This window comes from Cervus canadensis, chromosome 2, assembly GCF_019320065.1.
Source record: "Cervus canadensis isolate Bull #8, Minnesota chromosome 2, ASM1932006v1, whole genome shotgun sequence".
Lineage (NCBI taxonomy): Eukaryota > Metazoa > Chordata > Mammalia > Artiodactyla > Cervidae > Cervus > Cervus canadensis.
In genome coordinates, this window is record NC_057387.1 from 76,340,046 (window position 1) to 76,354,775 (window position 14,730).

Below are 14,730 nucleotides of genomic sequence, written 5' to 3' on the forward strand. Positions count from 1 at the left end.
CCACTTATGAAAACAGTGTGGGATTCCTAGAAAAACTGGAACTAGGACTGCCATATGACCCAGCAATACCACTTCCGGGCATACACACTGAGGAAACCAGATCTGAAAGAGACACGTGCACCCCAATGTTCATCGCAGCACTGTTTATAATAGCCAGGACATGGAAGCAACCTAGATGCCCATCAGCAGATGAATGGATAAGGAAGCTGTGGTACATATACACCATGGAATATTACTCAGCCGTTAAAAAGAATTCATTTGAATCAGTCCTAATGAAATGGATGAAACTGGAGCCCATTATACAGAGTGAAGTAAGCCAGAAAGATAAAGAACATTACAGCATACTAACACATATATATGGAATTTAGAAAGATGGTAATGATAACCCTATATGCAAAACAGAAAAAGAGACACAGAAATACAGAACAGACTTTTGAACTCTGTGGGAGAATGTGAGGGTGGGATATTTCAAAAGAACAGCATGTATACTATCTATGGTGAAACAGATCACCAGCCCAGGTGGGATGCATGAGACAAGTGCTCGGGCCTGGTGCACTGGGAAGACCCAGAGGAATCGGGTGGAGAGGGAGGTGGGAGGGGGGATCGGGATGGGGAATACGTGTAAATCTATGGCTGATTCATATCAATGTATGACAAAACCCACTGCAATGTTGTGAAGTAATTAGCCTCCAACTAATAAAAAAATTAAAAAAAAAAAAAAGAAAGCAGATGGGCTATTGCCAGGGCCTAGGCAGAGGGAAAATAGGGCAATAACTGTTTAGTGGGTACAGATTTTATTTTGAGGTAATGAAAATGTTTTGAAAGTTAGGCAGAGTTTGTGATACACAACGCTATGAATGTACCAAATGTCACTGAACTATTGACTTTAAAATGATTAATTTCATGTTATGTGACTTCTGCCTCAAAATTACAATAAAAAATAGTATCAAGGAATATGAACTGCTAAGGATAAACCTGAAAAAATGTGTGTCAGGTTTACACCCTGAAAACTACAAAACATTGTTGATAAAACAAAAGAAGACCCTAATAAATGGAGAGATATATTTATGGCAAATTGTTGTCAATTTTGCACAAATCAGCATACAGATTCAACACAATTCCAAATTCCCAGCAGACATTTTTCACACAAATTGATAGCTGATTCTAAAATTTATATGCACATACAAAGGACCTAGGATAGACAAAACAAATAGAGAAGGAATAGAGTTGGAGCACTTATACTTACTGTTTTCAGGACTTACTATAAAACTATCAAGACAATGCAGCATTGGTATAAATACAGACATTTAGATCAATGGAATAGAATAGGGGGTCCAGAGACAGAGCCCTATATATATAGTCATAGATTTTTGAAAAAAGTGTCAAGAAATTCAATGAAAAAGGATAATCTTTTTTAACAAATTATGCTGGAACAACTATAAAAAAATATTAACCTGGACCTTTACCTCATATTGTAAATAACAATTAACTTGAAATCATTTATAAACCTAAACTTAAGAGGTAAAATTATAAAACTTCTTGAAGAAAACACAAAAGGACATTTTTGTTATCTCGAATTTGGCAAAGATTTTTTAAACATGACATAAGAAATAAGAATTATAAAATAAAAAAATAATAAACAGGACATTGTCAAAATAAGAAATTTTGTTCTTCAAAAGATATTAAGAAAATAAAAGGACAATCTACAGAGTGGCTGCAAACCCAAATATATCCAATAAAGGACTTGTATCTAGAATAAAGAACCCTAATAACTTAAGAAGATAAACAGCTTAATTTTAAAATATACAAAATATTTCAAAAGATATATTAACTAAGGAGATACAAAGATGACAAACTAGTACATTAAAAGATGTTCAAAACCATTTGGCAAAAGGGATATTCAAATTAAAACCACATAAGATATAAACCAAACAGAAAGACTAAAATTAAAGGGTCAGTATGTCAAATGTTGGTGAGGACATCGAGTGAACTACAGCCCTGGACACTGACGGTAAGAATGTAAATTTGTCAGAAAACACATTAGAAAACAGGTGGGGGACTTCCTTGGTAGTCCAGCGGTTAAGACTCTACTCCCAATGCAGAGGGCCCAGGATCTATCCTGATCAGGGAACTAGGTCCCATGTGCCACAACTAAAGATCCTGCATGCTGCAACAAAGATTGAAAATCCCATGTGCCACAACTAAAACCCAGTGCAGCCAAATAAAGAAATAAAAGCAAATGTCCAGAGCAATTTTATCTGTAATGACCCCAAACAGGAAATAACTCAATGTTCAACAAATCAATGAAAGTGCAAATTGTGGAAGAGAATACTGCTCAGCATTAAAAAGGGAAAAAACTAATGATAACATGAAACAACATGGATGAATCTCAAAATAATAAGCTTAGGGAAAGAAGTCATACAGTACATACTGTTTGACTCCATTTATATAAACTTCTAGAAAATTTAAACTTTAGTGACAGGAAGCAAATCAGTAGTTTCCTGGGGATGAGGAAAAGGGTGAGTTACAAAGAGGCAAAAGGAAAGTTTTGAGAGTAATGAATATCTTCATCATTTTGAGTATGATGATAGTTTCATGGGTCATATAAATAGCAAAGCTTACCAATTTGTACAATTTAAATATGTGCAGATGACTGTGCCTCAATTATACTTCAGTAAAGCATGGTGAAAGCGAGAGGAGAGTGAAAAAGGTGGCTTAAAACTCAACATTCAAAAAACTAAGATCATGGCATCTAGTCCAATCACTTCATGGCAAACAGGGAAACAAGGAAACAGCGACAGACTTTATTTTCTTGGGCTCCAAAATCACTGCAGATGGTAACTGCAGCCAAGAAATTAAAAGACGCTTGCCCCTTGGAAGAAAAGCTATGACAAACTTAGACAGTGTATTAAAAAGCAGAGATATTACTTTGCCAACAAAAGTCCATCTAGTTTAAGCTATGGTTTTTCCAGTAGTCATGTATGGATGTGAGAGCTGGACTATAAAGAAGGCTGAGCGCTGAAGAATTGATGCTTTTGAACTGTGATGTTGGAGAAGACTCCTTGGACTGCAAGGAGATCCAACCAGTCCATCCTAAAGGAGATCAGTCCTGAATATTCACTGGAAGGACTGATGCTAAAGCTGAAGCTCCAAGACTCTGGCCACCTGATGTGAAGAACTGACTAATTAGAAAAGACCCTGATGCTGGGAAAGATTGAAGGCAGGAGGAGAGGGGAATGACAGAGGACGAGATGGTTAGATGGCATCACTGACTCGATGGACATGAATTTGAGTAAGCTCCAGGAGTTGGTGATGGACAGGGAAGGCTGATGTGTTGCAGTCCATGGGATCGCAAAGAGTCGGACAGAACTGAGCAACTGAACTGAACTGAAAGCTGCTAAAACTACAATTTAGACTGTAAGTTACAATATTTACATTATACTGCATTTTTTTAAGGTAGTTCAAAGGTCTAGATTGAAAAGAAAAGATCAGTATGGTTCAAGTAACATAAAGTGGGTGTGGGAGGAAAATCAACCTGATGGTTATGCACAGATTAGATTAGACAGAAAAGAAGGCAGACAAGAAAGGTAGTTGAAAATTTACAGACTAGATCATATATAACCAGGTATGTATAAGTCATACAACAGAGACGTAAAGGAAGGAGTTTAATCAGTAGACAATATTTAAGTACTTTTTACTCTAAATAGCAGGTCTGTTCTAGGTACCGGAGAGGAACAAAACAGATAAATCTTTGCCTTTATGGAGCCTTCTGTGTTCTAGTGGAAGAAAAGGCAATAAACAAGTAAATATGTGTCATTTACTTGGAAAAAAAAATGATACAATGAGCAAGAAGTAAGACAAGGGTTTAAATATAAATATATCACATAGGCAGACTTCAGAGACATTGAAGATTTGGTTCCAGGTCACTCCAATAAAGTGATTACCGCAGTAAAGTAAGTCACACAATTTTTCTTTGTTTCCTGGTACATATAAAAAAGTTAGGTTTATGCTACATATATAAAACAATATATATACACCTCAGTTTTAAAATGCAAACCATCATCTGACAAAGCAGTGTTGCCACAAACCTTCAATTTTTAAAAAAAACACAGTATCTGTGAAGCACAATAAAATGAGGCACACTTGTATATATATGTATCCTATAATATAAGGATAATCTCTGAGAATTATGACCCTTTGTAACTATTTTAGTTTGCTCAGAGGCCTCTGTGAAGAGTTTATGCTATAATAAGGAATATAGTTAAGATACAGTAATAAACACAATAAGGAAAAAACAAATGAAACTTACTGATTAACAAGACAGTTTTTGTTTCCTGAACAGCAACAAACTTTCCACACATTCTTCAGAAGCTCTGCATGTGTTCAAGTAAGGTATTTAACCCTCTTCCCTTCCCATTCTAAATAAAGCAGAAGTTATCAGTGTAATACTGAAATATCCTTCTTAACATTGTAAAAGTAGCACTGAGGTGAAAAAGTATAATCTCATATGGTCATATACTAACCTGAGGAGAAAAGCAGAGGGGGAGAATACATATCCTTAGATAAAAAGAAGAGAAAAAAAATAATTTTGGGGAGAAGTTACTAAAGATAGCCCAGGTGTGAACTATTACTTTCTAATAGACCCACAAGTGTAATATACGTCTTTAAACACTGATGCAATCTTGGACTGTATTAATAGAAATATAATGAGGACAGGAAGGAAATCCCACTGCATTCTGTGGTGATTAGAACCAATCGACAGGATAAATTTGTCTGTGTATGCCATTCTGCAGGGCAACCCAGATAACCTATCTAGGAGAGGAAAACTTGCTGGGGGCTCTGGAGAGCATATCCTATGACCTGCTATGGAAAGTCAAGAACAGAACTATAGTTTATGAAGAGTAGAAGAGGTGTATAAAGCAAACTATACTCAATATTTTGTAATAACCTAAGGGAAAAGAATCTGAAAGAAATAGATACACATGCATAACTGAATCACTTTGCTATCTACCTGAAACTAACACAACACTGTAAATCAACTATACTTGAAGAAAAAAGTAAAATTAAAATAAATAAGATGGTTCTTATTTAAAAAGAGACTGCTGTTTATATTTTCATCTTACAGTGTATAAATATTTAGTTTTCTCAATTCTTAATATATGGGTTGACAAAGGTGCATTTATGTAATTGACACATAAGTGATACATAAACTGTATATATTGGGGTTCCACTAAAATACACTTTACTGATAGAATGTATAAACAAAAAATAAACAAAAGGAGACCACTGGTCTGAAGAACAGAAAACAAAGAAAATCAAAGATGACTACAGTTTCCTGATAGTTATCTCCAAACATTAGAAGGCTATTCCTATGGAAGAAGGATAGATTTATTTTATGTTTCTTCATAGGAAGAACTAGAATAAGCAGCTAAAAGCTAAAAATTACCATCTAATAAAAGAAAAAACTTAGTAATTAAACTTGTCAAACCAGGGAATAGTTGCCTTGCAAATAATGAGCTGCTTATGCTTTGAGTAGTCAAGACATACAAAGGATATCTCTATACCATTAAAACTGCAGGAGGTTAAAGCTTTACCTTTAAAGTCTCATTTAACTCAGATGACCATTTTATCTACTACAGTGGGCAAGAATCCCTTAGAAGAAATAGAGTAGCCATCATAGTCAACAAGAGAGTCCAAAATGCAGTACTTGGATGCAATCTCAAAAACAACAGAATGATCTCTGCTCCTTTTCAAGGTAAACCATTCAGCATCACAGTAATCCAAGTTTATGCCCCAACCAGTAATGCTGAAGAAGCTGAAGTTGAATGGTTTTATAAAAACCTAGAAGACCTTCTAGAACTAATACCCCAAAAAGCTGTCATTTTCATTACAGGGGAGTGGAATGCAAAAGTAGGAAGTCAAGAAACACCTGGAACAATGGGCAAATTTGGCCTTGGAATACAGAATGAAGCAGGGCAAAGGCTAACAGAGTTTTGCCAAGAGAACACACTGGTCATAGCAAACACCCTCTTCCAGCAACACACAGGAAGACTCTACATATGGACATCACCAGATGGTCAATACCGAAATCAGATTGATTATATTTTTTGCAGTCACAGGTGGAGAAACTCTATACAATCAGCAAAAACAAGACTGGGAGCTGACTATGGCTCAGATCATGAACCCCTTGTTGTCAAATTCAGACTTCAATTGAAGAAAGCAGGGAAAACCACTAGGCCATTCAGGTATGACCTAAATCAAATTCCTTACGATTATACAGTGGAAATGAGAAACTGATTCAAGGGATTAGATCTAATAGACAGAGTGCCTGAAGAACTATGGACGGAGGTTCATGACATTATACAGGAGGCAGGGATCAAGACTATACCCAAGAAAAAGAAATAAAAAAAGGAAAAATGGTTGTCCAAGTAGGCCTTACGAACAGCTGAGAAAAGAAGTGAAAGTCAAAGGAGAAAAGAAAAGATACCCATTTGATAGTAAGGAGAGATAAGAAAGCCCTCCTCAGTGATCAATGCAAAGAAATACAGGAAAAGAACAGAATGGGAAAGACTAGAGATCTCAAGAAAATTCGAAATACCAAGGGAACATTTCATGCAAAGGTGGGCACAATAAAGGACAGAAATGGTATGGCCCTAACAGAAGCAGAAGATATTAAGAAGAGGGGGCAAGAATACACAGAATAACTACATAAAAAAGGTCTTTACAACCCAGATGGCATGATCACTCACCTAGAGCTGGACATCCTGGAATGTGAAGTCAAGTGGGCTTTAGGAAGCATCACTACAAACAAAGTTAGTGGAGGTGATGGAATCCAGTTGAGCTATTTCAAATCCTAAAAGATGATGCTATGGAAGTGCTGCACTCAATATGTCAGCAAATGTGGACAACTCAGCAGTGGCCACAGGACTAGAAAAGGTCAGTTTTCATTCCAATCCCAAAGAAAGGCAATGCCAAAGAATGCTCAGACTACCACACAACTGAACTCATCTTACATGCTAGTAAAGTAATGCTGAAAATTCTCCAAGCCAGGCTTCAACAGTACTTGAACCATGAACTTCCAGATGTTCAAGCTGGATTTAGAAAAGGCAGAGGAACCAGAGATCAAACTGCCAACATCCGTTGGATCATCGAAAAAGCAAGAGCATTCCAGAAAAACATCTACTTCTGCCTCATTGACTATGCCAAAGCCTTTGACTGTGTGGATCACAAGAAACTGTGGAAAATTCTGAAAGAGATGGGAATACCAGACCACCTTACCTGCCTCCTGAGAAATCTGTACGCAGGTCAGGAAGCAACAGTTATAACTGCACATGGAACAACAACTGGTTTCAAATCGGGAAAGGAGTACATCAGTTCAGTTCAGTTCAGTTGCTCAGTCTTGTCTGACTCTTTGTGACCCCATGCAGCACACCAGGCCTCCCTGTCCATCACCAACTCCCGGAGTTTACTCAAACTCATGTCCATTGAGTTGGTGATGCCATCCAACCATCTCATCCTCTGTCGTCCCTTTCTCCTCCTGCCTTCAATCTTTCCCAGCATCAGGGTCTTTTCCAATGAGTCAGTTTCTTCACATCAGGTGGCCAAAGAATTGGAGGTTCAGCCTCAGCATCAGTCCTTCCAATGTATATTCAGGACTACCTTTAGGATTGACTGGTTGGATCTCCTTGCAGTCCAAGGGACTCTCAAGAGTCTTCTCCAATACCACAGTTCAAGAGCATCAGTTCTTTGGTGCTCAGCTTTCCTTGCAGTCCAAGTCTCACATCCATACATGATTACTGGAAAACCATAGCCTTGACTAGACGTAACTTTGTTGGCAAAGTAATGTATCTGCTTTTTAATACGGTGTCTAGGTTGATCGTAACTTTTCTTCGAAGGAGTAAGCATCTTTTTATTTCATGGCTGCAGTCACCATAAGCTGTATATTGTCACCCTGCTTATTTAACTTATATGCATAGTATATCATGTGATACGCTGGGCAGGATGAAACACAAGCTGGAATCAAGATTGCAGGGAGAAATATCAATAATCTCAAGATATGCAGATGACACCACCCTTGTGGCAGAAAGCAAAGCAGAAATAAAGAGCCTCTTGATGAAAGAGGAGAGTGAAAAAGCTGGCTTAAAACTCAACATTCAGAAAACTAAGATCATAGCATCCAGTGCCATCACTTCATGGCAAATAGATGGGGAAACAATGGAAACAGTGACAGACTTTATTTTGGGGGGCTCCAAAATCACTGCAGATGGTGACTGCAGCCATGAAATTAAAAGACACTTGCTCCTTGGAAGAAAATTTATGACCAACCAAGACACCATATTAAAAAGCAGATACATTACTTTGCAAACAAAGGTCCATCTAGTCAAAGCTATGGTTTTTCCAGTAGTCATGTATGGATGTGAGACTTGGACTATAAAGAAAGCTGAGTGCCAAAGAATTGATGCTTTTGAACTGTGATGCTGGAGAAGACTCTTGAGAGTCCCAGGGACTGCAAGGAGATCCAACCAGTCCATCCTAAAGGAAATCAGTCCTGAGTATTCATTGGAAGGACTGATGCTGAACCTGAAACTCCAATACTTTGGCCACCTGATGTGAAGAACTGACTCATTTGAAAAGACCCTGATGCTGGGAAAGATTGAAGGCAGGAGAAGGGGATGACAGAGGATGAGATGGTTGGATGGAATCACCAACTCAATGGACATAAGCTTGAGTAAACTCTGGGAGTTGGTGATGGATAGGGAGGCCTGGCGTGCTGCAGTCCATGGGGTCGCAAAGAGTCAGACACGATTGTGCGACTTAACTGAAAGTCATCTAATTCTGAAAAAAAAATTGTAGGAGGGATATTTGACTGCATAATAGGCTGAGCTGGACACCTCTGAAGATACTTCTTGTAAATAAATAATTGATGATTATATGAAGTACTTAATACGAACATTGTTGGTATAATAAAGAATTTAACTGGTCTTTGTCTTTGGTTCCTGGAGGGGAAACTCAAACCCTTGGAACTTCCCAGGGGATAGGAGTGTTTTTGTTATATTAATGAATGAGGTGACTCAGGGTAGGCCCCTACATGGCTTCAGAATGGGGACCGGTCATACCTGAAAGACCTAACGTGATTAGAGAATGGGGGCTTTGAGCCATGTGATATTGAGGAAGGAGATAGATGGGCCCCTAGATGAACAGCTGGTGTTTGTCAAGTAGAGTAAAATTCAAGCCTTCTTCTTACCAGACACTCCAAGGACAAAGATAGTGGCACAGGCTGAGTTCGGCTAAAGCAGAGAGAGAAGGTGCCTGAGGTGAAGGAAGACTTCCCTGTCTGCATGTGTGCAGGAAGGCTTCTCAGGGGGTCAGAAAGGGAGGGGGCCTCACCCCATAATAACTGTGGACATGCACCCATAGGCCTCTGTGGTAGGATCCATCTTATCAAAATGTTGCTCACACATCTGGGGTGGGGGTCCAAGGATCAGTCAGGTGTGAAGAAAGAAACAAGATAATTGGCCAGGAAGGACTGATGCTGAAGCTGAAACTCCAGTACTTTGGCCACCTCATGCGAAGAGTTGACTCACTGGAAAAGACCCTGATGCTGGGAGGGATTGGGGGCAGGAGGAGAAGGGGATGACAGAGGATGAGATGGCTGGATGGCATTACCAACTCGATGGGCATGAGTTTGAGTAAACTCTGGGAGTTTGCTATGGACAGGGAGGCCTGGCGTGCTGTGATTCATGGGGTTGCAAAGAGTCAGACACGACTGAGCGACTGAACTGAACTGAACTGAAACCTCGAATAGCCAAAGCAATTTTAAGAAGAATGGAACTGAAGGAATCAACCTGCCTGACTTCAGACTATACTACAAAGCTACAGTCATCAAGACAGTATGGTACTGGCACAAAGACAGAAATATAGATCAATGGAACAAAATAGAAAGCCCAGAGATAAATCTATGCACCGATGAACACCTTAGCTTTGACAAAGAAGGCAAGAATATACAATGGAGAAAAGACAATCCCTTTAACAAATGGTGCTGGGAAAACTGGTCAACCACTTGTAAAAGAATGAAACTAGAATACTTTCTATCACCAGACACAAAAATAAACTCAAAATGGATTAAAGATCTAAACATAAGACCAGAAACTATAAAACTCCTAGAGGAAAACATAGGCAAAACACTGACATAAATCACAGCATGATCCTCTATGACCCACTTCCCAGAGTAATGAAAATAAAAGCAAAACTAAACAAATGGGACCTAATTAAACTTAAAAGCTTTTGCACTACAAAGGAAACTATAAACAAGGTGAAAAGACAGTCTTCAGAATGGGAGAAAATAATAGCAAACGAAGCAACTGACAAAGAATTAATCTCAAAACTATAAAAACAGCTCCTGCAGCTCAATTCCAGAAAAATAAATGACCCAATCATAAAATGGGCCAAAGAACTAAACAGGCATTTCTCTAAAGAAGACACAGATGGCTAACAAACACATGAAAAGATGCTCAACATCACTCATTATTAGAGAAATGCAAATCAAAACCACAGTGAGGTACCATCTCATGCCAGTCAGAATGGCTGCTATCCAAAAGTCTACAAACAATAAATGCTGGAGAGGGTGTGGAGAAAAGGGAACCCTCTTACACTGTTGGTGGGAATGCAAGCTAGTACAGCCACTATGGAGAACAGTGTGGAGATTGCTTAAAAAACTGGAACTAGGACTGCCATATGACCCAGCAATCCCACTGCTGGGCATACACACTGAGGAAACCAGAACTTAAAGAGACACGTGTACCCCAATGTTCATCACAGCACTGTTTACAATAGCCAGGACATGGAAGCAACCTAGATGTCCATCAGCAGACAAATGAATAAGAAAGCTGTGGTACATACACACAATGGAATATTACTCAGCCATTAAAAAGAATGCACTTGAATCAGTTCTAATGAGGTGGATGAAACTGTAGCCCATTATACAGAGTGAAGTAAGTCAGAAAGAAAAACACCAATACAGTATACTAACGCATATGTATGGAATTTAAAAGATGGTAACAATGACCCTATTTGCGAGACAGCAAGAGACACAGATGTAAAGAACAGTCTTTTGGACTCTTTTTGGGAGAAGGCGAGGGTGGGATGACTTGAGAGAACAGCACTGAAACATGTATATTATCATATGTGAAACAGATCGCCAGTCTAGGTTCGATGCATGAGACAGGGTGCTCAGGGCTGGTGCACTGGGATGCCCTGAGGGATGGGATGGGGAGGGAGGTGGGAGGGGGGTTCAGGATGGGGAACACATGTACACCCATGGCTGATTCATGTTAATGTATGGCAAAAACCACTACAATACTGTAAAGTAATTAGCCTCCAATTAAAATAAATTAATTAATTAAGAAAAAATAATAATTGGCCAAATGTAAACAAAGACCGGGAAACAATGTTCTACGTGATTTAAATCACGTCTTCACTGCACTCCTCACTGGGTGTGTATTTCTGCCTTGTTTATGTCTTAAATACACTATTTCTCCATGTGCTCTCCCATACATTGTGCTGTAACTCTAATAATAAATTTTATACCTGTTTTTAAGAGTTTTTGCCTCCTTGAAACACTCTTGCTTTCAAATGGGGGAAAGAGACAGGGTCATTTTGCCTCGAGCCCCTAGCTCCTGGTGGCCTGATGGCTAGGAATCCTGGTTTTCATTTAGGTTTCCTAGGTTCAATTCCTGAGTAGGGAACTAAGATCTCTCTTCAGGACTGCTGTCTCTCCAAGGTAAGTATTAGCCTAGCCTCCTGACCTCCAGGAAGAGGAAGAGAACCGCAGGTAAGAGTTCAATAACATGGCCAGTCATGCCTACATATAAAACCCCCATAAAACCTCTAGACACTGAAGCTAGTTCAGTAGAGATCTCTGGTTAACTAATACACTGGTGTGCTGGGAGGCAAATGTGCTCTGATCCTACGGGGAAAGAGCATAAAAGCTCTGCAGTTAGGACCTATGAGCCACGGCCCTAAGTCTCTTAATTATGCTGTTTCTGAGTTACATCCTTTTGTAACAAAATTGTAATTGTAAGTACAGTGCTCTCCTAAGTTATGGGAGTCTATAGACTCATTGGAGAAGATCCTGATGCTGGGAAAGATTGAAGGCAGGAGGAGAAGACGACAGAGGATAAGACGGTTGGATAGCATCACCAACTCGATGGACATAAATTTGGGCAAGGTCTGGGAGCTGGTGATGGACAGGGAAGCCTGGCGTGCTGCAATCCATGGGGTTGCAAAGAGTTGGACACAACTGAGCAACTGAACTGAACTGAACACATTATTGAACCTGCGGTGTCACAGGAACCCCCAAATTTGAAGCGAGTTAGCCAGAACAGGCCTGGAGACCTCTGTAGTGTGGCTAGTGTCTAAAGTAAGGGCAGACCTGTTGGGGACTTAAGCCCTCACTCATAGCATCCGTGCTAACTCTAGGTAGTTAGTGCTACAATAGAATTGTAGTATGCTAGTTGGCGTTAGACCAGTTGGAGCTGAAACAGAATAAATACATTTAATCTAAACATTTGTAATCTAAAGCTTAATGTTGAATACAGGCATTCATTTCCTAATGATAAAGTATACATTTTGTGTATGTACAGCTATGCATTTCAAAAGGCAAATAAACTCCTCCAATGAATACTAAATAGACAGATATTTAATGCATGCCAGTATTATAACAATTTCCGCAATACTGGGAAAATGATATTGTTTTCATCATTTTCAACAAAGTAAAACAATTTCACAATTGAATAAAAAAGATAACAGCACAGAGGAAACTGATCTTTAGCACTTTACAACAAAGTAATTCTGCCAAAAATATTACATAGAAAAGTATCACATCCTTTGCTAAAATGAGCTGTAACAATGTAGTATGTTAAATATTACCTTATTAAACCATGTGAAACCTGGTTTAGAAATTCATGGCAACCAGCAACTACACTTGAAGGCTTAATATTTAATACTTAGTTTTAAAAAAATCAGGAAATCCATAAGCAATTTGTGCCTACCAAAAAGAGTCAAAACATAATTTCACCTCAGATCATTAATTAAAATTCATTGATAAATTCTAGAAAAAATACTGTGGACTAATTTAAAGGTGTTTTTCATGTAAAACAGTACAATTAACCTCAAGCCAATATTCTACATGTCATTAGTACATGTGATGCTTACCTGGTTTAACAGTCCGCCCACAGAGCTGGGGTTGTAGAAGAATTTGCAACATGGCAGGGTTGTTTAAACTTTTCATGATTTGCACTGGATTTGGCTCTGGAAGTAAGCCCTTTTGATTACTGTGCCTCTTTGATGAATACAGAAATACAAAAATAAGAACATGGGTAAGCACAAAGATGAAACTGTAAAGGCTTTTTTTTCCCGAAAATTCTCATTTGTCTGATAAGATCTATTTTATAATAAACACAACTTGTTTTATGTCATACACTTGTATACATTCTACCACAATTCCTAATTATAATAAGATACTCTAAGATATGAGTTTCCCTGGTAGCTCAGCTGGTAAAAAATCCGCCTGCAAGGCGGGAGACCTAGGTTTGGTCCTTGGGTAGGGAAGGTCCTGTGGAGGAAGGCATGGCAACCCACTCCAGTATTCTTGCCTGGAGAATCCTCATGGACAGAGGAGCCTGGTGGGCAGCGGTCCATGGGGTCACAAAGAGTCAGACATGACTGAACAACCAAGCACAGCACAGCATTCTAAGATATTCATGCAACATACACCGAAATCCTCAGAGAAGGTTTCCGTGAAACAGAAATGGCTTTAAGAGAACTAACAATTTAGTCAGATGAATCTCTTCATGCAAGGGGCAAGATATCAAGGGAATCTGAATTTACTAACAGGGAGGTAACCTGACACAATATGAATGCTTTGATACTACAGAAGAATCTTACTATAATGTTGATCTAAAGTTTAATGATGTGGGATGCTTTACAAAGCAATATTTTCTTATAATTAAGGTCTTGATTCATTAATCTTCTAATATGAAACAAAGATGAATGGGCTTTATATACATATAACTGGGTAGCTAAATATATGACATTGTTCTCAGTTTTTAAAAACCAGCTCTCCTTGTCCATCCTCTAGCCCCTCAATGTCTACAAACTCACACACAAGAAAGTCAATCACCACCCCGCTACCAAAAGAAATATGTAATCACAAAACAAAGTAACTAGACATCTGGAAAATGCAGCCACAAAAACTAAAGGCAACAAACCGAAGCACCTATAAGAGACGATAGGAAATAATAAGAATGGTAACTAAACAAAGCAGGTATCCTAAAAAAAGATAACAGATTTTTATTGGTAACATGAAACACGGAGAAGTGGTTATGAAGAACAACCAATTAGAAATACGATGTGCAAAAAGCACAACTGTTTGTGAAAAAATAATAGCAGCCATCACTTGCTGTATATACTTGGAATTGTTCTAAGCCTGTTACATGGACTAAATCACTTAATGCCCCAAAGCAGCTCTACAGGGGTTGGTATTATACCCCCATTCTATAGGTGAGGGAACCGAAGAAACACATAAAGAATTATTCTTAACCTCCACTCTGTGCTTTAATAGATATGTTAAATAGTAGAATACATGCGACTGAAAAACAAAATAGTGATCTGAAAGGTCAGGTCAGATAAAGATCAAAGAATGTATGAGCAAAGGATAAAGAAGGAACTGAC

General features: G+C 38.6%; 1 protein-coding gene across 8 annotated transcripts in view; it reads right to left on the reverse strand.

Annotated features, from left to right (window-relative positions):
• RAVER2 (ribonucleoprotein, PTB binding 2) overlaps positions 1 to 14,730 on the reverse strand; it is a 136,698-nt gene that overhangs the window by 64,077 nt on the left and 57,891 nt on the right. For all 8 annotated transcript variants that reach the window (XM_043461077.1, XM_043461074.1, XM_043461076.1 and 5 more), the window contains exon 5: positions 13,213 to 13,339. In XM_043461077.1, coding sequence (XP_043317012.1) covers positions 13,213 to 13,339 — 127 coding nt within the window. The remainder of the gene's footprint in view (positions 1 to 13,212; positions 13,340 to 14,730) is intronic.